Source organism: Pelobates fuscus, chromosome 1 (genome assembly GCF_036172605.1).
Source record: "Pelobates fuscus isolate aPelFus1 chromosome 1, aPelFus1.pri, whole genome shotgun sequence".
Taxonomy (NCBI): domain Eukaryota; kingdom Metazoa; phylum Chordata; class Amphibia; order Anura; family Pelobatidae; genus Pelobates; species Pelobates fuscus.
The window spans coordinates 497829706-497857050 of NC_086317.1; the positions used below are offsets into that span (position 1 = coordinate 497829706).

General features: G+C 45.4%; 1 protein-coding gene across 1 annotated transcript in view; it reads left to right on the forward strand.

Annotated features, from left to right (window-relative positions):
• The window catches only part of LOC134573608 (transient receptor potential cation channel subfamily M member 2-like), a 447574-nt gene that overhangs the window by 331997 nt on the left and 88232 nt on the right, over positions 1 to 27345 (forward strand). Inside the window, exons 25-26 of the mRNA XM_063433396.1 lie at positions 2071 to 2158; positions 3025 to 3106. Coding sequence (XP_063289466.1) covers positions 2071 to 2158; positions 3025 to 3106 — 170 coding nt within the window. The remainder of the gene's footprint in view (positions 1 to 2070; positions 2159 to 3024; positions 3107 to 27345) is intronic.

Below are 27345 nucleotides of genomic sequence, written 5' to 3' on the forward strand. Positions count from 1 at the left end.
ACTGGTCCCACCCATACGGGCAGTCCAGATCCGAAATGCCAGCAAGTTCCCTCTGCACGAGAGACACAGCAACCCCAGACGATCGTTTCAGCCTTGTAAGGCATCATCAGTGAGGCATAGCTGATATCTCCCTAGGCACCGTGAGCAAGGGGTCCACGTCTGGATTATCCCTTAAACTTGTGGAGAGTAAAAAATGGGTCGCAAGAGAATACTGAGAACGGGCAGCAACTGAAATAGCCTGCCCTTCGGTCGGTCACCGCTCAGTTCTCAAGCTGTTTTTTGCTCATCTTGTGCCATTACAGAGAGAACTTCTCTGAAACATATCAGACTGGTCCCACCCATACGGGCAGTCCAGATCCGAAATGCCAGCAAGTTCCCTCTGCACGAGAGACACCGCAACCCCAGACGATCGTTTCAGCCTTGTAAGGCATCATCAGTGAGGCATAGCTGATATCTCCCTAGGCACCGTGAGCAAGGTTTCGCCACAGAGTTAGCCCATACGAAACGGCGGCCACGCAGAGGAGAACTCATTAATTATTGCCCTTGCGGTTTTGCACTTATGTTACTAGTGTGAACATTCTGAATAATTGGTGGGAACCTTCTAATGGGATGTCCTCATTCTGGAAATGAGCAGGTCGGAAAGCAATCCACGAACGCTCCCTCTGGCTTGCATTCGTCTATACAAAATGGCAGCCACCCAGGGGTGCGCTCATTTGTAACGGCACCCCCAGGCATAAAAAGGGTAGATCTTCCCTTCCAGAGACACAGGCACAGCTACTGTAGACACCGAACCGGAGAAGCATATGAATGCTCTCAAACATACGAATGCTGTAAACATCCGAATAGGAAAATACATACGAATAGGTTTACACTCCTAGCAGTCAAACTGGAACAGCATACAATAAATCCCCCCAAGAACGAGACAGAGGGTCAAGCAGGAACAGACAGAGCTGTGGGTTTATTGTTCTTATATACACTTTCTTACACATTAGTACCACCCACAGGGTTTTGAAAAACAACCAATAAACACATGCAATACACTCAGACACTCCCACACAAAATCCTCCCCTCACAATGGGTAATGCAATTATCACAGGCAGAGAAATACAGTTTTTCCACATTATTCATAACTTTAAAAGTATGCACACAAAACTTACAATTTCAGAATCAGCATACTCCAAACATATGACAAAATCATCCAAATTGGTCCATTGGTTCAAAAGAGAGATCGAAGTCCTTTGTGACCAAATGAAGCATGGCTTTTCTGCCCAAAACCAGTTCCACAGAGTCTTCTATCCTGGAGCTAATTGAGACGTAATCCAATTATCTCCAAGGACAGAGGCAAAACTCCATTAGCCACATGGTAGCAAAATTACAGTAAAATACAATAAAATACACAAGGTTACATTTATTACATAAAATACAGACATGCAACATATCCCCAGATAGCTTAGGTCTGAGCGCACATTATTACTGAATGGCGCTCAGACGACACACATACAAATTGCCATGGAGCCAAAGTCTTTTATTACACGAATAGACTCCATTGCATTGCTATCTGGGTTAAATGCGTTAATTCAGTAAATCCGAGAATCTACCGAATGCCAGGGCAGAAATACATGAATAGACCTTTCTGCATAGAAAAATAAAGAATTTAAATCCCGGTCCATAGTCAAAAGGCAGCAGGCAAGCAACCAGGCTCCTCCAATGCACAGTGGCGAGATTGGTCTTGTTACATCATTAATTGCTTCCCTTGTGGTTTTTACAACTATGTTAGAGGTGTGAACGTTCTAACTAACGTTCTGAATGGGTTATTGGGGTGGTCCCTGTTCAGGATACAAAAGAGTTACGTTCGTATGAACTCTCCCGAACGGGGAACAGGACACACTATACGAAAATACAGGGAACCACACATAATGCAAAAGGGAAATCCACAAATAGGCAGTGGTTCTGCCACATTGGGTAATAACACCTAGACTCCGGGACATACTTGGAAACTAGTAACACGCTGTCTGTGCGTTTCATGGAGAAATACTGTGATATTGTTAATTATTGTCATGTCTCCCACAGTATGTCTGCTGTGCTGAGTCTGTTAAAGATTGAGAAAGGAAGAGAAGGGCTCCAACTGGAAGGACGTCTGTCAGCAATGGAGGAGCAGGTGAGGGACTGTCTGTTTGCATTACGTTCGGTCACAAACACCAGCACTACAACTACAAGTGCATCAGTGTACATAAATATGGCAGCATGATACATACACTGTAATACGATGATATATGTAAATATGTATCAATATAGAATAATACGGGAAAAAAAATTGCAATTAAACCTTATGTAAAAAAAAATTTGGATACAATCTTCAAATTCAGTTTGGGATGGGCAGAAAAATGAGGAGGGGAAATTCAAATCTAACCAGATAAAATATAAAAAACCGAAGATTTAGAGTAGTTCTATGAGAAGAAAGTGTATATTTATAAAGTGAGTGATTAGAATTTGCTTCATTGTAAAAATAAACATTAGAAAATGTTCTAAAAAGCTGAGAATGTGCAGAATTATTTATATTTTATCATTCCTGGTTCATAGAGAAAATGATATCAAAACGATAGAAACAATGTCACATAGAATACAAGTATGAAACGCTGTCAGATGTAGCAAACAGTACAGAATAGTAATAACAGTGTTACAGAGAAAACGTAAAGAGTCCATCTCCCCAGAGCAGCTTGTGAAGGACAGGAGGGGATTCAGAACCTTGTTGTGAGGTGACATCACTGTATTACTCAGAAAGCGCCTACAGGGGCTTTCTGATAGACGGCCACTAGAGGCAGTCTTAGTACGGCAATGTATAGATTGCAGTTTCTAAGAAATTGCAATGTTTAAATTTCAGCACTAAGGGGGACAGGGACAGTACATCCTGACCACTTCTATGAGCTGACTTGCTCTAGGGAGTATTATAACCACCATTGATCATACACACTTTCAGCTTTTGCACAATTATTATTTATTATAAAAGTATCTTCTCATCCATAGATAGAACAAGTCTCCCAATACATGAAATGGATTATTTCAGCCCTAAGTGAGAAAGGTTTCAGTGGCAAAACTCGAATCCTTGGTAAGTTTTAGCAGCAGAGCGATTTTATGGAATTAAATATCTGATGTATATGTTTATTGGGATATTACATAGTCACTTGGTTACACAGGCTGAAAAGACGCATGCATCCATCAAGGTCAGCCTTTCTCACATCTGTTTTTGCTGCTGATCCTAAAGATGCTCTTCCAATTTTGTCAACTAGGAAACAATTCCTTCTTGACCCCATAATGGCAGTCAGATCTCTGCTTGGATCAATGATACTAAAGGCCTGGGGCTTGAACAACCTTCAAGAACTCCAAATGAGATGGGTGGTAACTAGAGATGAGCGGACACCTGGATGTTCGGGTTCGCCGCGTTTGGATGAACATCGGCAAAAAGTTCGAGTTCGGCCTCGACCTTGACCCGAACTTGACCCCGAACACGAACCCCATTGAAGTCAATAGGGACCCGAACTTTTGGGCACTAAAACGCCTCTAAAAAAGTCCTGGAAAGGGCTGGAGGGCTGCAAAATGAAGTAAAATGGGGGTAAGAGTAGGACAATTGCCCTGCAAACAAATGTGGATAGGGAAATAACTTAAAATAACATAAAATACATACAAATTAAAAATAATAATCTTGTACTAGGAGGAGGAGGTGGATGTGGAGTAGGAGGTTGAGGAGGCGGTGACCATGGGGGTGTAGGTGGAAGCGGCGATGGAGGAGGAGGAGGTAGCCAACACTGTTTTTTATTTTGTTTGTTTTTTCGTTTTTGTTTTTTTATTTGGGGTAGGCTCCAAAATATTGGAACATATAAAAAAAAGAAACATTTGCGGCCTGTGGTGCATTTCTTGCAGTCCAATAATGCCATCAGGTTTTTAAAACTGTCTGTCTCCACCAGACGGAATGACAGCATTTCAAAGGCCAGGAATTTTGAAATGCTGCATTCAGGGCCAGGGATCGCGGGTGGGTAGGGGGGTACTTCCTCTTTCTCTCCAGTTTTTCGGGAGATGGACAGCTGAACGCTTCCATGGGACAGTGTGGAGATGCTTGGGGACGGTAGATGCAGCTTCCTGTCCCTGTCTCTCTCCATACACAGCGCCACCTACTGTCCGGCACCGGTATTGCACTGTATTTTCAATCTCACACGAAAAATAGCAGAACAAGCTGAAAAATTATGCAGACGCCCATGCACACACCCATTCACACTCTAATTACGTTCAGAGAAAGTGCAATGTTTTCATTTGTGCGAGATCACAGTTCCAGTGGCTCCAATGGAACTTAGCCACAATGCCTTATTTACACTCACAACTAACCCCTATCCACATTATATTAAACGTAAGGAGACACACTCAATACATATAACAAAACCATATGGGGAATCATACAGGCTCTCATAACACAATAAGATATATATATATATATATATATATATATATATATATATATATATATATATATATATATATAGGGGTGGTGAAGACAAACATTGATAAGAAATGCATTCCCTGCCTACAGAAACCAGAAAATGTAAATTAACAAGCCATGCTATTCCGGTAGTGCATAAAAGTGTTTTTAAAGATCGATAACAAGTGGGACTGCACAGGCTCCACAGCCAAATCCACTTAGCTGGAAGAGAACATCAGGAGCGCACATAAGAAATTGAACAAATATTGCACACCCCACACCTAGAATGGACTTAGGGTAACTTAGACATAAGAAGTAGCTGGGGAGCCACAAGAGGTGTCAGCCATACACAAACAGAAAGTTCCAAAACTCGCAACAGCAAACAGTCACATGTAAACTTAGCCCAAGGTGGAGCAACTCTTGGGAAAGTGGACGCCATCAGTTACTAAAATAACTGCTAGAGAGAAGGGCATTATATATGGTCCCAGCAATGGTAATGAGGTCTCACCCCCTCAGGAAACCTAACCAGGTATTAGACTTTAAATCAATCTGTGCCTGAGTTAGTTTGGTAACCAGCCTCAAAAAAGTCCATTCAAGTTGGCTACTTCTACCTCCTATCCCTGTGTTGCAATCTGTAGCAAACTTATCTGCTCCACATAGCCACGCTGCTCCCCTCATCGGGTGAACACTATGCACAGCCGCGTTTCTCCCCTCCTCTGGTCTCGTGGACCGAATGCTCCACGCAGCTGCATGCAAATAGTGGGTTGGTAACTGTTACGACTACCCCAGGCTAGCTTCGGGTTGGACCGTAGAAAGGTTGCTCCTAGCACTCACCAAGGACCATCAGCACAGCACCAGACACCATTACCACCGCAGACCCCACAAACTGCCGCAGCTTGGTTGGGGTCTCGCCGTCTTCTACCCACCCTGGACCTATGATAAGGCTCCAGGTTCCAGTGGTTGAACCTCTCTTCCTCCCAGAGAGCGAAGCAGGAACAGGAACAAGCTCTTACAAGAGCTCAGTGAAGCTAAGGGAGTATCCTTGTAGTGATTATAGCTGTCCCCTCCAAACACGAGTCAAGGCTGCGAGTTGAGGGTCAAGTTGAACTGGTTTAATGAGCACAAGGGTATTTCTTATATACACATTTCCCATGTGGACCTTGTGGAACACAGGACACAAAGTTACAACAGCCAATCAACACAGTACAGTACAGTCAGACACTCCCAGCTAAGGCACACAAACCCTCCCATCTGCCTGTGATATAATTATCAAACACAATGGACTAACTTAATTACCACAGGCAGAAAATATACAGTTTTACCCCAAAACACAAAAACAACAACATATCCCCACATCATACATCCCTGGATAGCCCTGATCTGGGTGAACAACAAATCCAAAAATCACCCAGATCAGGGCAGTGGTTCCCGAATTCCATGGAAGTCATATTTTACCGACCACAAGCATGGCTTTCATGTCCAAAAGAGTTCCATAGATTTAGGCTGTGCGGTCAGTCTTTTTCACATAGTTCAAATGAGTTTGAATGCACGAACGGGGCCGTTCATGTAAATAGCCAGAGTTAAAGTGATGTTCGAAGTGTTGACTCCCGCCGAAGCGTCGAAGTTCCATAGAAGGTAAGGTTCAGCGGTGTTTGTGCCGTCGTGTGTCCGATTTGAGTTCCATGAACTCAACGGCAAAACACTGCTGACCGCGTTCGACTAAACAAGATGGCCGCCGAAAATACGAACGGCGACCACCCAGCCATTCGTCAATTAGCTTGCGGTTAACCACAGCTTCTGGGAGGTAAATTGGCTGCACACTCCATTTGCGTGTGGTCCGGCTGTTCGGCGGTTTGTTCGGTAAACTCAATTTACCGAACCACATAGGGAAAAAGGAACAAACGAGGCTTTTTGCAATCTGGGAACACAGTGTTAGCTATGGGTAGTGATGTCCCGAACTGTTTGTCGAACCGTTCGCGAACTGTTCGCTGGCGAACAATAGCGTGTTCGTAGTGGGCGAACATACGCGATTTCCGGTCCGCCCCCTATTCGTCATCATTGAGGGAACTTTGGCCCGGAACCTCAGTCAGCAGACACATTCTGGGAGGGAGGGTCTGCTGCTGATTGTCTGGAATGTGTGCTGACTGTGAGGTTCTGGGCCAAAGTTCACTCAATGATGACGAATAAGGGGCGGACCGGAAATCGCGTATGTTCGCCCACCACGAACACGCTATTGTTCGCTGACGAACAGTTGGCGAACGGTTCGGCGAACAGTTCGGGACATCACTAGCCATGGGCCATAGTCATAAGGCAGGAGGCTGGCAATCAAGCTCCTCCAAAAGTCAGTGGCAAAGGGTAGTTTGTCACAGTATCTGCATTTTATGGAGGAAGTTAAAGGGACACTATAGTCACCAGAACAACTACAGCTTATTGAATTTCTTCTGGTGAGTAGAATCATTACCTTCAGGCTTTTTGCTGTAAACACTGTCTTTTCAGAGAAAATACAGTGTTTTCATTACAGTCTAGTGCTAACTTCACTGGCCACTCCTCAGATGGCTGTTAGAGGTGCTTCCTGGTCATGGCTGCCTAAAATGCATCCAAACATTCAGTGTCTCCTCCCTCTGCATGCAGACACTGAACTTTCCTCATAGAGATTCATTGATTTAATTTATCTCTATTAGGAGATGCTGATTGGCCAGAGCTGTGTTTGAATCATGCTGGCTTTGCCCCTGATCTGCCTCCTTGTCAGTCTCAGCCAATCCTATGGGGAAGCATTTTGATTGGATCAGGCTACCACTTCTGATGATGTCAGCAGACAGGATTTGACTATTGACTATTCTGAGTCAAACAGCATGCAGAGCTACAGCTTCAAGCTTGAATAAAAGTAAGATTTTGCTATTTTTAGGGAGGTATGAGGGGCTAGATGGTGGTTTTAACACGTCATCTTCCGGCTCCGGCATCAGTACGCAGCGCGCGAGGGAGCTGAAGAGGGAGCACTCAGGGGACAGTGCTCCCTCGCGCGCCCGCCAGCTGGGTGACAGCAGGGCCAGCAACACCACTGGACCCCAGGGAATCCCCCCAGCTCTCACACAGGTAAGGAGGCTGGGGGGATTAAATTAAAAAAAAAAATGTGTGAGAGTGTTAGTGATTGTGTTAGTGAGTGTGTGTTAGTGAGTGTGTTAGTGTTAGTGAGAGTGTTAGTGAGAGTGTTAGTGAGAGTGTTAGTGAGAGTGTTAGTGAGAGTGTTAGTGAGAGTGTTAGTGAGTGTGTTTTAGTGAGTATGTTAGTGAGTGTGTGTTAGTGTTGGTGAGAGTGTTAGTGAGAGTGTTAGTGAGAGTGTTAGTGAGAGTGTTAATGAGAGTGTTAATGAGAGTGTTAGTGAGTGTGTTAGTGAGTGTGTTAGTGAGTGTGTTAGTGAGAGTGTTAGTGAGAGTGTTAGTGAGAGTGTTAGTGAGAGTGTTAGTGAGAGTGTTAGTGAGAGTGTTAGTGAGAGTGTTAGTGGGTGTGTGTTAGTGAGTGTGTGTTAGTGTTAGTGAGAGTGTTAGTGAGAGTGTTAGTGAGAGTGTTAGTGAGAGTGTTAGTGAGTGTGTTAGTGAGTGTGTTAGTGAGTGTGTTAGTGAGAGTGTTAGTGAGAGTGTTAGTAAGTGTGTTAGTGAGTGTTAGTGTTAGTGAGAGTGTGTTAGTGAGTGTGTTAGTGTTAGTGAGAGTGTTAGTGAGAGTGTTAGTGAAAGTGTTAGTGAGAGTGTTAGTGAGAGTGTGTTAGTGAGTGTGTTAGTGTTAGTGAAAGTGTTAGTGAGAGTGTTAGTGAGAGTGTTAGTGAGAGTGTTAGTGAGAGTGTTAATGAGAGTGTTAGTGAGAGTGTTAGTGAGAGTGTTAGTGAGTGAGAGTGTTAGTGAGTGAGTGTGTTAGTGAGTGTGTGTTAGTGAGTGTGTTAGTGAGTGTGTGTTAGTGATTGTGTTAGTGTTAGTGAGAGTGTTAGTGAGAGTGTTAGTGAGAGTGTTAGTGAGTGTGTTAGTGAGTGTGTTAGTGAGTGTGTTAGTGAGTGTGTTAGTGAGAGTGTTAGTGAGAGTGTTAGTGAGTGTGTTAGTGAGTGTGTTAGTGAGTGTGTTAGTGAGAGTGTTAGTGAGGGTGTTAGTGAGAGTGTGTTAGTGAGAGTGTGTTAGTGAGTGTGTTAGTGTTAGTGAGAGTGTTAGTGAGAGTGTTAGTGAGAGTGTTAGTGAGAGTGTTAATGAGAGTGTTAGTGAGAGTGTTAGTGAGAGTGTTAGTGAGAGTGTTAGTGAGAGTGTTAGTGAGTGTGTGTTAGTGAGTGTGTTAGTGAGTGTGTGTTAGTGATTGTGTTAGTGTTAGTGAGAGTGTTAGTGAGAGTGTTAGTGAGTGTTAGTGAGAGTGTTAGTGAGAGTGTTAGTGAGTGTGTTAGTGAGTGTGTTAGTGAGTGTGTTAGTGAGTGTGTTAGTGAGAGTGTTAGTGAGAGTGTTAGTAAGTGTGTTAGTGAGAGTGTTAGTGTTAGTGAGAGTGTTAGTGAGAGTGTGTTAGTGAGTGTGTTAGTGTTAGTGAGAGTGTTAGTGAGAGTGTTAGTGAGAGTGTTAGTGAGAGTGTTAGTGAGAGTGTGTTAGTGAGTGTGTTAGTGAGTGTGTTAGTGAGTGTGTTAGTGAGTGTGTTAGTGAGTGTGTTAGTGTTAGTGAGAGTGTTAGTGAGAGTGTTAGTGAGAGTGTTAGTGAGAGTGTTAGTGAGAGTGTGTTAGTGTTAGTGAGAGTGTTAGTGAGAGTGTTAGTGAGAGTGTTAGTGAGAGTGTTAGTGAGAGTGTTAGTGAGAGTGTTAGTGAGAGTGTTAGTGAGTGTGTGTTAGTGAGTGTGTGTTAGTGAGTGTGTTAGTGAGTGTGTGTTAGTGATTGTGTTAGTGTTAGTGAGAGTGTTAGTGAGAGTGTGTTAGTGAGAGTGTTAGTGAGAGTGTTAGTGAGTGTGTTAGTGAGTGTGTTAGTGAGTGTGTTAGTGAGAGTGTTAGTGTTAGTGAGAGTGTTAGTGAGAGTGTGTTAGTGAGTGTGTTAGTGTTAGTGAGAGTGTTAGTGAGAGTGTTAGTGAGAGTGTTAGTGAGAGTGTTAGTGAGAGTGTTAGTGAGAGTGTTAATGAGAGTGTTAGTGAGAGTGTTAGTGGGGGTGTTAGTGAGAGTGTTAGTGAGAGTGTTAGTGAGAGTGTTAGTGAGTGTTAGTGAGTGTGTGTTAGTGAGTGTGTGTTAGTGAGTGTGTGTGTTAGTGATTGTGTTAGTGTTAGTGAGAGTGTTAGTGAGAGTGTTAGTGAGAGTGTGTTAGTGTTAGTGAGAGTGTTAGTGAGAGTGTTAGTGAGAGTGTTAGTGAGAGTGTTAGTGAGAGTGTTAGTGAGAGTGTTAGTGAGTGTGTGTTAGTGAGTGTGTGTTAGTGAGTGTGTGTTAGTGATTGTGTTAGTGTTAGTGAGAGTGTTAGTGAGAGTGTTAGTGAGTGTGTTAGTGAGTGTGTTAGTGAGTGTGTTAGTGAGTGTGTTAGTGAGAGTGTTAGTGAGAGTGTTAGTAAGTGTGTTAGTGAGAGTGTTAGTGTTAGTGAGAGTGTTAGTGAGAGTGTGTTAGTGAGTGTGTTAGTGTTAGTGAGAGTGTTAGTGAGAGTGTTAGTGAGAGTGTTAGTGAGAGTGTTAGTGAGAGTGTTAGTGAGAGTGTGTTAGTGAGTGTGTTAGTGTTAGTGAGAGTGTTAGTGAGAGTGTTAGTGAGAGTGTTAATGAGAGTGTTAGTGAGAGTGTTAGTGAGAGTGTTAGTGAGAGTGTTAGTGAGAGTGTTAGTGAGAGTGTTAGTGAGTGTGTGTTAGTGTGTGTGTGTTAGTGATTGTGTTAGTGTTAGTGAGAGTGTTAGTGAGAGTGTTAGTGAGAGTGTTAGTGAGTGTGTTAGTGAGAGTGTGTTAGTGAGAGTGTGTTAGTGAGAGTGTGTTAGTGAGTGTGTTAGTGAGAGTGTGTTAGTGAGAGTGTGTTAGTGAGAGTGTGTTAGTGAGTGTGTGTGTGTGTTAGTGAGAGTGTTAGTGAGTGAGAGTGTTAGTGAGTGAGAGTGTTAGTGAGTGAGAGTGTTAGTGAGTGAGTGTGTTAGTGAGTGAGTGTGTTAGTGAGTGAGTGTGTTAGTGAGTGAGAGTGTTAGTGAGTGAGAGTGTTAGTGAGTGTTAGTGAGAGTGTGTTAGTGAGTGTGTTAGTGAGTGTGTTAGTGAGTGTGTGTGTGTGTTAGTGAGAGTGTGAGTGAGAGTGTTAGTGAGTGAGAGTGTTAGTGAGTGAGAGTGTTAGTGAGAGTGTGTTAGTGAGAGTGTGTTAGTGAGAGTGTGTTAGTGAGAGTGTGTTAGTGAGTGTGTCACTGTGTGTGGAGAGAGGCAGGGATAGGTTGTGGAGAGAGGCAGGGATAGGAAGTTACAGCATCTCCCTGCCTCTCTCTACTCTCTACTCCTACTCCCTGCCTCTCTCTACTCACTGATCCGCGGGGGAGCACAGAGAGTCCAGACAGCAGCTCCCAGCCTGCAGAGACAGACTAAAGCTCAGGTATGTGAAGGATGGTGGGAAAGGCAGCAGAGAGACATGTGGACACATGTCTCTCAGTGTCCCCATGTCTCTCAGTGTCCCCATGACTCCCAGCCAGTATATCAGTGTCCTCATGTCTCTGTAGCGGTACTTACCTTATCCGGGGGCCGGCCGCGGTCCTCTCTTCAAGCCGCGCGCAGTCCTGCGGCTGCACGAGCCGCGCGCGGCTCATCCGACTCTCCTAACAGGGAGACGGGCAGTGACCGCGAGATGCGGTCACGTTTCCCGCGAGATGCGGTCACGTTTCCCGCCTGCAGCTAAGAGCGCGCCGCGAGTCTCGGGCGCGCTCTTAAAGAGACAGTGGGAGCCTAAATTGCAAAAAGGCTCCCATTGGCTCCTGTCATGCCAATCACCCCATACACTTACCTGTTGGGGGTGTGGAAGTGACAGGAGCCAATCACATTAGTTTGAAGGCTACTTATACTCACCCTTTTCCCTTAGTTCCTTGCCCTATCGTGGTTTCTGCTACAGTTCCCTTTAGTGCTTGTTGTGTTCAGTTGTGTTTCTCCGTATTTGACCTTGGCTTTGTATTCTGACTTTGTTTTCGCTTTATCCTTGTCTGTACTTGTGGCGGAACCAACCTCGCCACTGAGAACTGGAGAAGCCTGGTTGCTAGCCTCCTGCCCAGTGATTATGGTCCCTGGGAGGTATTGCCCTTTAAGGGACTGAATTGGGGCTTATGGACTGCTACCATAATGTACTGACCCTTTGAGAACTACTTTTGGGCATGGGGATTGTATAATACTGTCCTTAGCCCTTTAAATACTTTGGGGACAGATTGGTACTTTTGTATATGGCACTTCGGACACAGTCGAAGCTGTCGAAGCTGTCGAAGCTGTCGAAGTTACCGAAGCTGTCGAAGTTACCGAAGTTGTCGAAGTCGTCGAAGTCGTCGAAGTGGCCGGTATCGGACAAAGGACCACGTGGCGGCGGCCATTTTAACTTTGAACATTGCCGACCCTTAACATCAACTCCACTTCGACACGTCGACTAAAGTTGAAGTACAGGCACACTTCGAATGGGACTTAGCCGTTTTTATGCCAGGAATTGACCGACCGCACAGCCCAAATCTATGGAACTGTTTTGGGCAAGAAAATGTGCTTGCGGTCGGTCATAAAAGGACTTCCGTGTAACTTTTGATCCACTGGAGGGATTTGCCTGATTTTGGGAAGTGTTTATGTTTAAAGTATGCTGAGTCTGAATATGTGATTTTTATGTGAATGTGATGTATGGTTTTGAAGTTATAGATATTGTGTAAAAGTTATATTTTAAACTGTATAATAAGTGGATTATCTCTCAGGCTAAGGGGAGGGGATGTGTGGGTTGTACCATATCTCGGATTGGTTATTTTATGCCTCCCCCTGGGTGTGGCCTGTATGTGTGAGATGGAAATAAAAGCCAGGCTGGATGAGCCAGTCCAGAGTTCCTGCTTAACCCTCAAAGTGAAGTGTCGTCTCATTATTGGGGGGGAGGATTTATTGTATGCTGTTCCAGTTGACTGCTAGGAGTGTAAGCCTATTCGTATGGTTCCTATTCAAGGGTCTACAGCATTCATATGCTAGAGAGGATTCCTATGCTTCTCTGAGTCGGTGGTTGTGGTGTCTGCTGCAGTGCTTGAAGTCCTCAGGAGCGCTAGGAGCATCCATTAACGGAGGTACCCAGTCGGGGTGCCAGGCGATCCGTTACAGTACTGTTTGCCGGCTTGCTGATTCCTGTGTACCAGACCCCGGCTAGTTCTCTTTTACGCTGTCTCTTTGTGCCCTTGACCTCGGATCGTTCCTGACTCTGTACTTCTCCTTTTACGTCGAGTCCGGCCACTCTAAGGTCCGGTAGACGTATCTCTCCTCTGTGCTGTCTTCTGTTTGGCTGGATCCTGCGTGTAGGGGTATATTCTCGTTACATTACGATAGGGCCATGGACCCCGCAGATTTAGCTCAACAGATGGCGTCCCATGAGGCTAGATTTGTAGAGCAGGATCACCGTATGGATCAGATAGCTCAGGCTCTCCAGACGCTCTTAGCTAGAACCATTCCAGCAACCGCACCTAACCCTCCCCCACCCCTGCTTCCTGAAGTATCCATTTTGCCTACTACTTCGGCCCATTTAACACCTCCTCCTAGGTATGGAGGGGATTCTAAGACTTGCAGAGGGTTCATTAACCAAATAGAGTTTCATTTTGAGATGTATCCACGTTCATTTCCCACAGAGAGGTCTAAAGTTGGATTCTTTATGCACCAACTTACCGACAAAGCACTTGAATGGGCAAACCCTATTTGGGAGGCTAATGGACCTATGGTGCATGACTTTCACAGTTTCCTTACAGTTTTTCGTAGAACTTTTGACACTATGAAAAGGTCTAAGAATGCCGCAAGAGCATTAATGAGAGTTAAACAGGGTTCTAGATCTGTGGCTGATTTCGCTATTCATCCCTTGCCTCACAGGTAGATTGGACCAACAATGGGTTAACTACTGCCTTCATGGAAGGCTTATCAGACTCTATATTGGATGAGGTAGCAGCTAAGGAGCTTCCTGTTGCCTTAGAGGACCTTATTGACTACCTCATCGATATAGATAATAGGATTCGTGACAGGCTCTATACCAAGAACAGGAATAGACGTTTTGTTACACCTATTCACCCCAGAGTTAATACACCGGAGAGTGTAAAAGTATCTGAAGAGGAACCCATGCAATTAGGGGTTGCCAAACTCTCTGATAATGAAAAATTACATAGGAGAAGGGAGGGACTCTGCCTATATTGTGGTAAGAGAGACCATATGGTAAAGGAATGTCCTTTGCTCCCGGAAAACTCTCGCACCTAAGACCTTATAGGGGACTGGCCTTGGGTGTGATTTCTAAGTCTCCTACATTGCCTCCTAACCGACTGCTTCTCCCTGTTTCTTTACATATGGGAGAGAGTTGTATAGTTGAAAATATATACGCCCTGGTTGACTCTGGGGCAGCTGAGAATTTTATAGACTCTGGTTTTGTAAAGAAAAACAATATTCCCATCAGGGAGAAGGAGATACCCTTGGCCGTTGAGGCCATAGATGGTAGACCATTGATATCTCCAGTTGTTACTCATGAGACTGCACCGCTACACATGTACACAGGGGTTCTACACTATGAAACCATTCGGTTCCAGGTCATCACCTCTCCCTCTTCACAGTTGGTGTTAGGGTATCCATGGTTACGTGCCCACAATCCCATTTTTGACTGGGAGACAGGGCAGATAAAATCATGGAGTGAAGCCTGCCATGAGTCATGTACTATTGAAGTCACGCCTGTGAATTCTATTAATGTTCCTACCATTCCTCCTTTGTCTACGGCTATACCCTCTCAGTATTTATCTTTAAAGACTGTCTTTGATAAAAGAGAGGCTGACAAATTACCGCCTCACAGACCCTACGATTGTGCTATTGACTTGTTGCCTGGCACTATACCTCCAAAGGGCAGGGTGTACCCTCTATCGGTTCAAGAAAACAGTGTCATGGAGGATTACATTAAAGAATCATTAGACAAGGGATTTATTAGGAGATCCTCTTCTCCGGCTGGAGCGGGGTTCTTCTTTGTATCAAAAAAAGAAGGTGATTTAAGACCTTGCATTGATTATAGAGGTCTTAATAAAATCACCATCAAAAATGCTTACCCTATACCATTAATAACAGAATTGTTTGACAGGCTCAAACATGCTACGGTATTCACCAAATTAGATCTTAGAGGAGCATACAATTTGATACGTATAAAAAAGGACCATGAATGGAAGACAGCCTTTAACACTAGGTCAGGTCATTATGAGTATACCGTCATGCCATTTGGGCTTTGCAATGCCCCAGCAGTATTCCAAGAATTTATTAATGATGTCTTAAGGGACTTTATTCACTCATTTGTTATTGTGTACTTGGATGACATTTTAATATATTCTACAGACTTACACACTCATCACAGACATGTTACGACAGTTCTGAAGACCCTTCTTGCTAATGGTCTTTATTGCAAATTAGAAAAATGTCTATTTGACCAATCCGAGGTCCAGTTTTTGGGGTATTTGATTTCCGCTAAGGGTTTTTCCCTCCTGTGTTAGTGAGTGTGTGTTAGTGATTGTGTTAGTGTTAGTGAGAGTGTTAGTGAGAGTGTTAGTGAGAGTGTTAGTGAGAGTGTTAGTGAGTGTGTTAGTGAGTGTGTTAGTGAGTGTGTTAGTGAGAGTGTTAGTGAGAGTGTTAGTGAGAGTGTTAGTGAGAGTGTGTTAGTGAGAGTGTGTTAGTGAGTGTGTTAGTGTTAGTGAGAGTGTTAGTGAGTGTGTGTTAGTGAGTGTGTTAGTGAGTGTGTGTTAGTGATTGTGTGTTAGTGAGAGTGTGTTAGTGAGTGTGTTAGTGTTAGTGAGAGTGTTAGTGAGTGTGTGTTAGTGAGTGTGTTAGTGAGTGTGTGTTAGTGATTGTGTTAGTGTTAGTGAGAGTGTTAGTGAGAGTGTTAGTGAGAGTGTTAGTGAGAGTGTTAGTGAGTGTGTTAGTGAGTGTGTTAGTGAGTGTGTTAGTGAGTGTGTTAGTGAGTGTGTTAGTAAGTGTGTTAGTGAGAGTGTTAGTGTTAGTGAGAGTGTTAGTGAGAGTGTGTTAGTGAGTGTGTTAGTGTTAGTGAGAGTGTTAGTGAGAGTGTTAGTGAGAGTGTGTTAGTGAGTGTGTTAGTGAGTGTGTTAGTGTTAGTGAGAGTGTTAGTGAGAGTGTTAGTGAGAGTGTTAGTGAGAGTGTTAGTGAGAGTGTGTTAGTGAGTGTGTTAGTGTTAGTGAGAGTGTTAGTGAGAGTGTTAGTGAGAGTGTTAGTGAGAGTGTTAGTGAGAGTGTTAGTGAGAGTGTTAGTGAGAGTGTTAGTGAGTGTGTGTTAGTGAGTGTGTGTTAGTGAGTGTGTGTTAGTGAGTGTGTTAGTGAGTGTGTGTTAGTGATTGTGTTAGTGTTAGTGAGAGTGTTAGTGAGAGTGTTAGTGAGTGTGTTAGTGAGTGTGTTAGTGAGAGTGTTAGTGAGAGTGTTAGTAAGTGTGTTAGTGAGAGTGTTAGTGTTAGTGAGAGTGTTAGTGAGAGTGTGTTAGTGAGTGTGTTAGTGTTAGTGAGAGTGTTAGTGAGAGTGTTAGTGAGAGTGTGTTAGTGAGTGTGTTAGTGTTAGTGAGAGTGTTAGTGAGAGTGTTAGTGAGAGTGTTAGTGAGAGTGTTAGTGAGAGTGTTAGTGAGTGTGTGTTAGTGAGTGTGTGTTAGTGATTGTGTTAGTGTTAGTGAGAGTGTTAGTGAGTGTGTTAGTGAGTGTGTTAGTGAGTGTGTTAGTGAGTGTGTTAGTGAGAGTGTGTTAGTGAGAGTGTGTTAGTGAGAGTGTGTTAGTGAGAGTGTGTTAGTGAGAGTGTGTTAGTGAGAGTGTGTTAGTGAGAGTGTGTTAGTGAGTGTGTGTGTGTGTTAGTGAGAGTGTTAGTGAGTGAGAGTGTTAGTGAGTGAGAGTGTTAGTGAGTGAGAGTGTTAGTGAGTGAGAGTGTTAGTGAGTGAGTGTGTTAGTGAGTGAGAGTGTTAGTGAGTGTTAGTGAGAGTGTGTTAGTGAGTGTGTTAGTGAGTGTGTGTGTGTGTTAGTGAGAGTGTGAGTGAGAGTGTTAGTGAGTGAGTGTGTTAGTGAGTGAGTGTGTTAGTGAGAGTGTTAGTGAGTGTTAGTGAGAGTGTGTTAGTGAGAGTGTTAGTGAGAGTGTGTTAGTGAGAGTGTTAGTGAGAGTGTGTTAGTGAGTGTGTTAGTGAGTGTGTCACTGTGTGTGGAGAGAGGCAGGGATAGGTTGTGGAGAGAGGCAGGGATAGGAAGTTACAGCATCTCCCTGCCTCTCTCTACTCTCTACTCCTACTCCCTGCCTCTCTCTACTCACTGATCCGCGGGGGAGCACAGAGAGTCCAGACAGCAGCTCCCAGCCTGCAGAGACAGACTAAAGCTCAGGTATGTGAAGGATGGTGGGAAAGGCAGCAGAGAGACATGTGGACACATGTCTCTCAGTGTCCCCATGTCTCTCAGTGTCCCCATGACTCCCAGCCAGTATATCAGTGTCCTCATGTCTCTGTAGCGGTACTTACCTTATCCGGGGGCCGGCCGCGGTCCTCTCTTCAAGCCGCGCGCAGTCCTGCGGCTGCACGAGCCGCGCGCGGCTCATCCGACTCTCCTAACAGGGAGACGGGCAGTGACCGCGAGATGCGGTCACGTTTCCCGCCTGCAGCTAAGAGCGCGCCGCGAGTCTCGGGCGCGCTCTTAAAGAGACAGTGGGAGCCTAAATTGCAAAAAGGCTCCCATTGGCTCCTGTCATGCCAATCACCCCATACACTTACCTGTTGGGGGTGTGGAAGTGACAGGAGCCAATCACATTAGTTTGAAGGCTACTTATACTCACCCTTTTCCCTTAGTTCCTTGCCCTATCGTGGTTTCTGCTACAGTTCCCTTTAGTGCTTGTTGTGTTCAGTTGTGTTTCTCCGTATTTGACCTTGGCTTTGTATTCTGACTTTGTTTTCGCTTTATCCTTGTCTGTACTTGTGGCGGAACCAACCTCGCCACTGAGAACTGGAGAAGCCTGGTTGCTAGCCTCCTGCCCAGTGATTATGGTCCCTGGGAGGTATTGCCCTTTAAGGGACTGAATTGGGGCTTATGGACTGCTACCATAATGTACTGACCCTTTGAGAACTACTTTTGGGCATGGGGATTGTATAATACTGTCCTTAGCCCTTTAAATACTTTGGGGACAGATTGGTACTTTTGTATATGGCACTTCGGACACAGTCGAAGCTGTCGAAGCTGTCGAAGCTGTCGAAGCTGTCGAAGCTGTCGAAGCTGTCGAAGTTACCGAAGCTGTCGAAGTTACCGAAGTTGTCGAAGTCGTCGAAGTCGTCGAAGTGGCCGGTATCGGACAAAGGACCACGTGGCGGCGGCCATTTTAACTTTGAACATTGCCGACCCTTAACATCAACTCCACTTCGACACGTCGACTAAAGTTGAAGTACAGGCACACTTCGAATGGGACTTAGCCGTTTTTATGCCAGGAATTGACCGACCGCACAGCCCAAATCTATGGAACTGTTTTGGGCAAGAAAATGTGCTTGCGGTCGGTCATAAAAGGACTTCCGTGTAACTTTTGATCCACTGGAGGGATTTGCCTGATTTTGGGAAGTGTTTATGTTTAAAGTATGCTGAGTCTGAATATGTGATTTTTATGTGAATGTGATGTATGGTTTTGAAGTTATAGATATTGTGTAAAAGTTATATTTTAAACTGTATAATAAGTGGATTATCTCTCAGGCTAAGGGGAGGGGATGTGTGGGTTGTACCATATCTCGGATTGGTTATTTTATGCCTCCCCCTGGGTGTGGCCTGTATGTGTGAGATGGAAATAAAAGCCAGGCTGGATGAGCCAGTCCAGAGTTCCTGCTTAACCCTCAAAGTGAAGTGTCGTCTCATTATTGGGGGGGAGGATTTATTGTATGCTGTTCCAGTTGACTGCTAGGAGTGTAAGCCTATTCGTATGGTTCCTATTCAAGGGTCTACAGCATTCATATGCTAGAGAGGATTCCTATGCTTCTCTGAGTCGGTGGTTGTGGTGTCTGCTGCAGTGCTTGAAGTCCTCAGGAGCGCTAGGAGCATCCATTAACGGAGGTACCCAGTCGGGGTGCCAGGCGATCCGTTACAGTACTGTTTGCCGGCTTGCTGATTCCTGTGTACCAGACCCCGGCTAGTTCTCTTTTACGCTGTCTCTTTGTGCCCTTGACCTCGGATCGTTCCTGACTCTGTACTTCTCCTTTTACGTCGAGTCCGGCCACTCTAAGGTCCGGTAGACGTATCTCTCCTCTGTGCTGTCTTCTGTTTGGCTGGATCCTGCGTGTAGGGGTATATTCTCGTTACATTACGATAGGGCCATGGACCCCGCAGATTTAGCTCAACAGATGGCGTCCCATGAGGCTAGATTTGTAGAGCAGGATCACCGTATGGATCAGATAGCTCAGGCTCTCCAGACGCTCTTAGCTAGAACCATTCCAGCAACCGCACCTAACCCTCCCCCACCCCTGCTTCCTGAAGTATCCATTTTGCCTACTACTTCGGCCCATTTAACACCTCCTCCTAGGTATGGAGGGGATTCTAAGACTTGCAGAGGGTTCATTAACCAAATAGAGTTTCATTTTGAGATGTATCCACGTTCATTTCCCACAGAGAGGTCTAAAGTTGGATTCTTTATGCACCAACTTACCGACAAAGCACTTGAATGGGCAAACCCTATTTGGGAGGCTAATGGACCTATGGTGCATGACTTTCACAGTTTCCTTACAGTTTTTCGTAGAACTTTTGACACTATGAAAAGGTCTAAGAATGCCGCAAGAGCATTAATGAGAGTTAAACAGGGTTCTAGATCTGTGGCTGATTTCGCTATTCATCCCTTGCCTCACAGGTAGATTGGACCAACAATGGGTTAACTACTGCCTTCATGGAAGGCTTATCAGACTCTATATTGGATGAGGTAGCAGCTAAGGAGCTTCCTGTTGCCTTAGAGGACCTTATTGACTACCTCATCGATATAGATAATAGGATTCGTGACAGGCTCTATACCAAGAACAGGAATAGACGTTTTGTTACACCTATTCACCCCAGAGTTAATACACCGGAGAGTGTAAAAGTATCTGAAGAGGAACCCATGCAATTAGGGGTTGCCAAACTCTCTGATAATGAAAAATTACATAGGAGAAGGGAGGGACTCTGCCTATATTGTGGTAAGAGAGACCATATGGTAAAGGAATGTCCTTTGCTCCCGGAAAACTCTCGCACCTAAGACCTTATAGGGGACTGGCCTTGGGTGTGATTTCTAAGTCTCCTACATTGCCTCCTAACCGACTGCTTCTCCCTGTTTCTTTACATATGGGAGAGAGTTGTATAGTTGAAAATATATACGCCCTGGTTGACTCTGGGGCAGCTGAGAATTTTATAGACTCTGGTTTTGTAAAGAAAAACAATATTCCCATTAGGGAGAAGGAGATACCCTTGGCCGTTGAGGCCATAGATGGTAGACCATTGATATCTCCAGTTGTTACTCATGAGACTGCACCGCTACACATGTACACAGGGGTTCTACACTATGAAACCATTCGGTTCCAGGTCATCACCTCTCCCTCTTCACAGTTGGTGTTAGGGTATCCATGGTTACGTGCCCACAATCCCATTTTTGACTGGGAGACAGGGCAGATAAAATCATGGAGTGAAGCCTGCCATGAGTCATGTACTATTGAAGTCACGCCTGTGAATTCTATTAATGTTCCTACCATTCCTCCTTTGTCTACGGCTATACCCTCTCAGTATTTATCTTTAAAGACTGTCTTTGATAAAAGAGAGGCTGACAAATTACCGCCTCACAGACCCTACGATTGTGCTATTGACTTGTTGCCTGGCACTATACCTCCAAAGGGCAGGGTGTACCCTCTATCGGTTCAAGAAAACAGTGTCATGGAGGATTACATTAAAGAATCATTAGACAAGGGATTTATTAGGAGATCCTCTTCTCCGGCTGGAGCGGGGTTCTTCTTTGTATCAAAAAAAGAAGGTGATTTAAGACCTTGCATTGATTATAGAGGTCTTAATAAAATCACCATCAAAAATGCTTACCCTATACCATTAATAACAGAATTGTTTGACAGGCTCAAACATGCTACGGTATTCACCAAATTAGATCTTAGAGGAGCATACAATTTGATACGTATAAAAAAGGACCATGAATGGAAGACAGCCTTTAACACTAGGTCAGGTCATTATGAGTATACCGTCATGCCATTTGGGCTTTGCAATGCCCCAGCAGTATTCCAAGAATTTATTAATGATGTCTTAAGGGACTTTATTCACTCATTTGTTATTGTGTACTTGGATGACATTTTAATATATTCTACAGACTTACACACTCATCACAGACATGTTACGACAGTTCTGAAGACCCTTCTTGCTAATGGTCTTTATTGCAAATTAGAAAAATGTCTATTTGACCAATCCGAGGTCCAGTTTTTGGGGTATTTGATTTCCGCTAAGGGTTTTTCCCTCCTGTGTTAGTGAGTGTGTGTTAGTGATTGTGTTAGTGTTAGTGAGAGTGTTAGTGAGAGTGTTAGTGAGAGTGTTAGTGAGAGTGTTAGTGAGTGTGTTAGTGAGTGTGTTAGTGAGAGTGTTAGTGAGAGTGTTAGTGAGAGTGTTAGTGAGAGTGTGTTAGTGAGAGTGTGTTAGTGAGTGTGTTAGTGTTAGTGAGAGTGTTAGTGAGAGTGTTAGTGAGAGTGTTAGTGAGTGTGTTAGTGAGTGTGTTAGTGAGTGTGTTAGTGAGTGTGTTAGTGAGTGTGTTAGTGAGTGTGTTAGTGAGTGTGTTAGTGAGAGTGTTAGTGAGAGTGTGTTAGTGAGAGTGTGTTAGTGAGTGTGTTAGTGTTAGTGAGACTGTTAGTGAGAGTGTTAGTGAGAGTGTTAGTGAGAGTGTTAGTGAGAGTGTTAATGAGAGTGTTAGTGAGAGTGTTAGTGAGAGTGTTAGTGAGAGTGTTAGTGAGTGTGTGTTAGTGAGTGTGTTAGTGAGTGTGTGTTAGTGAGAGTGTTAGTGAGAGTGTTAGTGAGAGTGTTAGTGAGAGTGTTAGTGAGTGTGTTAGTGAGTGTGTTAGTGAGTGTGTTAGTGAGTGTGTTAGTGAGAGTGTTAGTGAGAGTGTTAGTAAGTGTGTTAGTGAGAGTGTTAGTGTTAGTGAGAGTGTTAGTGAGAGTGTGTTAGTGAGTGTGTTAGTGTTAGTGAGAGTTGTGACGAAGTGCCCTTCGCCACTTTGTCCTGGAGAGGCCTGCTTGCCTGCCTCCTCCCCTGCGACTATGGTCCTGGACTATATTGCACTGTAAACCCTGTATTCAGGCATATGGACTTGTATTAGACTGTCTTTTTCCCTTTATCTATGCTGTAGGTTTGGACTACTAATATAACCTAACAGCCAGGAGATTTAGGCGAATATATTGCATAAGAATCACATTACTGGAGAATACAGCCGTTCGCATGATTTCATGCGAATTCTTTGTGCTCTGAATAGGTGGCCGCCATTTCGGGACTTTTCCACGTGTTCGCGGCCATCTTGCGTGCGAACAGCGGTGTTTGCCTGTGAACGCATGGAACTGAAATCGGCAGCGCAAACAGGCGAATACCGCTAAGACCTCCAGACATCCAGAACTTCGCACGGAAACTACCGAACGACCGGCCGTTCGGTAGTTATACTTAACTTAGTATGGGGATTCTAGCGACCACAAAGATGCGAATGGATGGCAAGAATTTCGTCTATTTTACCGTGCGAACGGAGACCGACCGCAAGGCCAAAACTCATGGAACTATTTTCGGCTAGTTGGTCTGTGCGGTCGGTCAAAACTTTGGAGCCCTGTATCTCCCGAACCATCCATCCGAATGGGCTGATTTTTGGACAGACTGTTCCCCTGAACAAGGGCTATTTGGGGATACCAGATTTAAAGCTGTACCCCCTGTTTTTGGGGTACATCCAGAACTTGGGTAAAATAATGTATGTTTTAATTGGGTTATGTGTTTATCTGAGGGGAGGAGACGTGGGGGTGTTACCATGCATGTGATTGGTCAATTTCATCCTCCCCCTGGGAGTGTCCTGTATGTACCTGATCCTAATAAAAAGCAGGCTGGGTGTTCCAGTCCTCAGACCTCTTCTGACCCTCAATACGTAGCCGTGTCTCGTTATTGGAGGGAACTGCTATATCACACTGGGGATTGCTATGCGCTGCATATTCCCCTGAGCTCTTAATCACTTAGCTCTTTTAAGAGCTTGTTCCGGATACGCTCTCCAGGAGGAGAGATCTTCCCCACACGTTCCTGAATGCTGAAGGTTCATTCCAGGGTGGACGGAAGACGGCGCGGCTCCAGTTAAGCTACGGCGGTTGTGGAGCCTGCGGTGGTTGTGGTGTCGTCTGCAGTGCTTGGAGACCTCTGAGAGCGCTAGGAGCATCCATCAACGGAGGGTACTTGGTCGGGGTACACGGAGCTCCGTTACATTGGTGGCAGCGGTGGGATGGCGTCCTAGTGCGAGGAGAAGCAGCTCAGAGACACGGGTAACGTTTGGAGTTACAATTGAGGGCAACGCTAGCCATTGGGCAGCGCCCCTGGCTACAACAGGATGGCTTCCCTAGTGCGAGGAACAGCATCCTGGGAACACCAAGCAAAACTGGACTATTGGTATAGTCACGTACAGTTTGACGCTATGCTGAAGCGGCGGTTGGCTATCTACGGGCCCCTCCTAACAGAGGAAATTGTACCAATAGTGAGGAGAGAACTGGCGGAGTATCTGCAGATGGAAGCAGAATATCGGGCAGTGAGGGCAAAGTATTCCGTCCCTGCGCCTCAACAACAGCGTGAGTTACAGGGGGCCGAAGGTGCCGTCCTTCCCCCCCAGCAGCAGTGTGTCCTACAGAGAGCAGAGACAGTTGGTCCCTCTCTACAGCAACAGGACCATGGTAAGGGAGCGGAGACAGGCGGTCTCCCTCTCCAGCGGCAGTGTGTACCCCAGGGGGCCGAAGGTGCCGTTCTTCCCCCCCAGCAGCAGTATGTCCTACAGAGAGCAGAGACAGTTGGTCCCTCTCTACAGCAACAGGACCATGGTAAGGGAGTGGAGACAGGCGGTCTCCCTCTCCAGCGGCAGCCTGTGTTTCCAGGAAAGGAGCACAGCCCCCCCTCTCCCCAGCGGCAGCTTTCCCCAACAAGGGGAGACACCAATCCTCCAGACGGCGCAGATGGGACCGTGGTCTCTGTGCCTGACCTACAGGGATGCTGGACAGCCTTTCCAGATCCCCAACTACCCTCACCGGGACACCCAGAGGAGGGGGTAAGTACAAATTCCCCTCCCCAGCTAACTCCTAGCGTGGCACCAGGGTTAACGGAGGCGATGCTAACCCCTCCTGACGTCCAGGTTCCCTTAACTACTGAGCCGGATTATGGTCTCAGTACCCCAGCGGAAGAGCTGGCAGCTGGACAGAGCGCAGTCGGCCTCTGCCCTACCTTTGTCCCTGGTCCAGAGCCTGATGACCTGCAGGCTACCCCAGTAGAAGAGCTGGCAGCTGGGCAGAGTGCAGTCGGCCTCTGCCCTACCTTTTTCCCTGGTCCAGAGCCTGATGTCCTGCAGGCTACCCCAGCAGAAGAGCTGGCATCTGGGCAGAGTGCAGTTGGCCTCTGCCCTTCAAGTACCCTCGGCATGTGGCCTCATTACCACAGCCAAATACCCAGGTGCAGTGACTGTGTGTTGTGGGTGGGCTGTTCCTGTACTTTGATGTTGTGGGGGGGCCACTCGGACATCTGTTTATTGTGGGTTGGTGGATCGACTAACGGAGGCACTGACCGACAGAAGGTCAGGTGCCTGGTTAGTCTTCCCCCCAACGGGGAGATGTGTGACGAAGTGCCCTTCGCCACTTTGTCCTGGAGAGGCCTGCTTGCCTGCCTCCTCCCCTGCGACTATGGTCCTGGACTATATTGCACTGTAAACCCTGTATTCAGGCATATGGACTTGTATTAGACTGTCTTTTTCCCTTTATCTATGCTGTAGGTTTGGACTACTAATATAACCTAACAGCCAGGAGATTTAGGCGAATATATTGCATAAGAATCACATTACTGGAGAATACAGCCGTTCGCATGATTTCATGCGAATTCTTTGTGCTCTGAATAGGTGGCCGCCATTTCGGGACTTTTCCACGTGTTCGCGGCCATCTTGCGTGCGAACAGCGGTGTTTGCCTGTGAACGCATGGAACTGAAATCGGCAGCGCAAACAGGCGAATACCGCTAAGACCTCCAGACATCCAGAACTTCGCACGGAAACTACCGAACGACCGGCCGTTCGGTAGTTATACTTAACTTAGTATGGGGATTCTAGCGACCACAAAGATGCGAATGGATGGCAAGAATTTCGTCTATTTTACCGTGCGAACGGAGACCGACCGCAAGGCCAAAACTCATGGAACTATTTTCGGCTAGTTGGTCTGTGCGGTCGGTCAAAACTTTGGAGCCCTGTATCTCCCGAACCATCCATCCGAATGGGCTGATTTTTGGACAGACTGTTCCCCTGAACAAGGGCTATTTGGGGATACCAGATTTAAAGCTGTACCCCCTGTTTTTGGGGTACATCCAGAACTTGGGTAAAATAATGTATGTTTTAATTGGGTTATGTGTTTATCTGAGGGGAGGAGACGTGGGGGTGTTACCATGCATGTGATTGGTCAATTTCATCCTCCCCCTGGGAGTGTCCTGTATGTACCTGATCCTAATAAAAAGCAGGCTGGGTGTTCCAGTCCTCAGACCTCTTCTGACCCTCAATACGTAGCCTTGTCTCGTTATTGGAGGGAACTGCTATATCACACTGGGGATTGCTATGCGCTGCATATTCCCCTGAGCTCTTAATCACTTAGCTCTTTTAAGAGCTTGTTCCGGATACGCTCTCCAGGAGGAGAGATCTTCCCCACACGTTCCTGAATGCTGAAGGTTCATTCCAGGGTGGACGGAAGACGGCGCGGCTCCAGTTAAGCTACGGCGGTTGTGGAGCCTGCGGTGGTTGTGGTGTCGTCTGCAGTGCTTGGAGTCCTCTGAGAGCACTAGGAGCATCCATCAACGGAGGGTACTCGGTCGGGGTACACGGAGCTCCGTTACAAGAGTGTTAGTGAGAGTGTTAGTGAGAGTGTTAGTGAGAGTGTGTTAGTGAGTGTGTTAGTGTTAGTGAGAGTGTTAGTGAGAGTGTTAGTGAGAGTGTTAGTGAGAGTGTTAGTGAGAGTGTGTTAGTGAGTGTGTTAGTGTTAGTGAGAGTGTTAGTGAGAGTGTTAGTGAGAGTGTTAGTGAGAGTGTTAGTGAGTGTGTGTTAGTGAGTGTGTGTTAGTGAGTGTGTGTTAGTGAGTGTGTTAGTGAGTGTGTGTTAGTGATTGTGTTAGTGTTAGTGAGAGTGTTAGTGAGAGTGTTAGTGAGAGTGTTAGTGAGTGTGTTAGTGAGAGTGTTAGTGAGTGTGTTAGTGAGTGTGTTAGTGAGTGTGTTAGTGAGAGTGTTAGTGAGAGTGTTAGTGAGAGTGTGTTAGTGAGAGTGTGTTAGTGAGTGTGTTAGTGTTAGTGAGACTGTTAGTGAGACTGTTAGTGAGAGTGTTAGTGAGAGTGTTAGTGAGAGTGTTAGTGAGAGTGTTAATGAGAGTGTTAGTGAGTGTGTTAGTGAGTGTGTTAGTGAGTGTGTTAGTGAGAGTGTTAGTGAGAGTGTTAGTGAGAGTGTGTTAGTGAGAGTGTGTTAGTGAGTGTGTTAGTGTTAGTGAGACTGTTAGTGAGACTGTTAGTGAGAGTGTTAGTGAGAGTGTTAGTGAGAGTGTTAGTGAGAGTGTTAATGAGAGTGTTAGTGAGAGTGTTAGTGAGAGTGTTAGTGAGAGTGTTAGTGAGAGTGTTAGTGAGTGTGTGTTAGTGAGTGTGTTAGTGAGTGTGTGTTAGTGATTGTGTTAGTGTTAGTGAGAGTGTTAGTGAGAGTGTTAGTGAGAGTGTTAGTGAGAGTGTTAGTGAGAGTGTTAATGAGAGTGTTAGTGAGAGTGTTAGTGAGAGTGTTAGTGAGAGTGTTAGTGAGTGTGTGTTAGTGAGTGTGTTAGTGAGTGTGTGTTAGTGATTGTGTTAGTGTTAGTGAGAGTGTTAGTGAGAGTGTTAGTGAGAGTGTTAGTGAGAGTGTTAGTGAGTGTGTTAGTGAGTGTGTTAGTGAGTGTGTTAGTGAGAGTGTTAGTGAGAGTGTTAGTAAGTGTGTTAGTGAGTGTGTTAGTGTTAGTGAGAGTGTTAGTGAGAGTGTGTTAGTGAGTGTGTTAGTGTTAGTGAGAGTGTTAGTGAGAGTGTTAGTGAGAGTGTGTTAGTGAGAGTGTTAGTGTTAGTGAGAGTGTTAGTGAGTGTGTTAGTGAGTGTGTGTTAGTGATTGTGTTAGTGTTAGTGAGAGTGTTAGTGAGTGTGTTAGTGAGAGTGTTAGTGAGAGTGTTAGTGAGAGTGTTAGTGAGTGTGTTAGTGAGTGTGTTAGTGAGTGTGTTAGTGAGTGTGTTAGTGAGAGTGTTAGTGAGAGTGTTAGTAAGTGTGTTAGTGAGTGTGTTAGTGTTAGTGAGAGTGTTAGTGAGAGTGTGTTAGTGAGTGTGTTAGTGTTAGTGAGAGTGTTAGTGAGAGTGTTAGTGAGAGTGTGTTAGTGAGTGTGTTAGTGTTAGTGAGAGTGTTAGTGAGAGTGTTAGTGAGAGTGTTAGTGAGAGTGTGTTAGTGAGTGTGTTAGTGTTAGTGAGAGT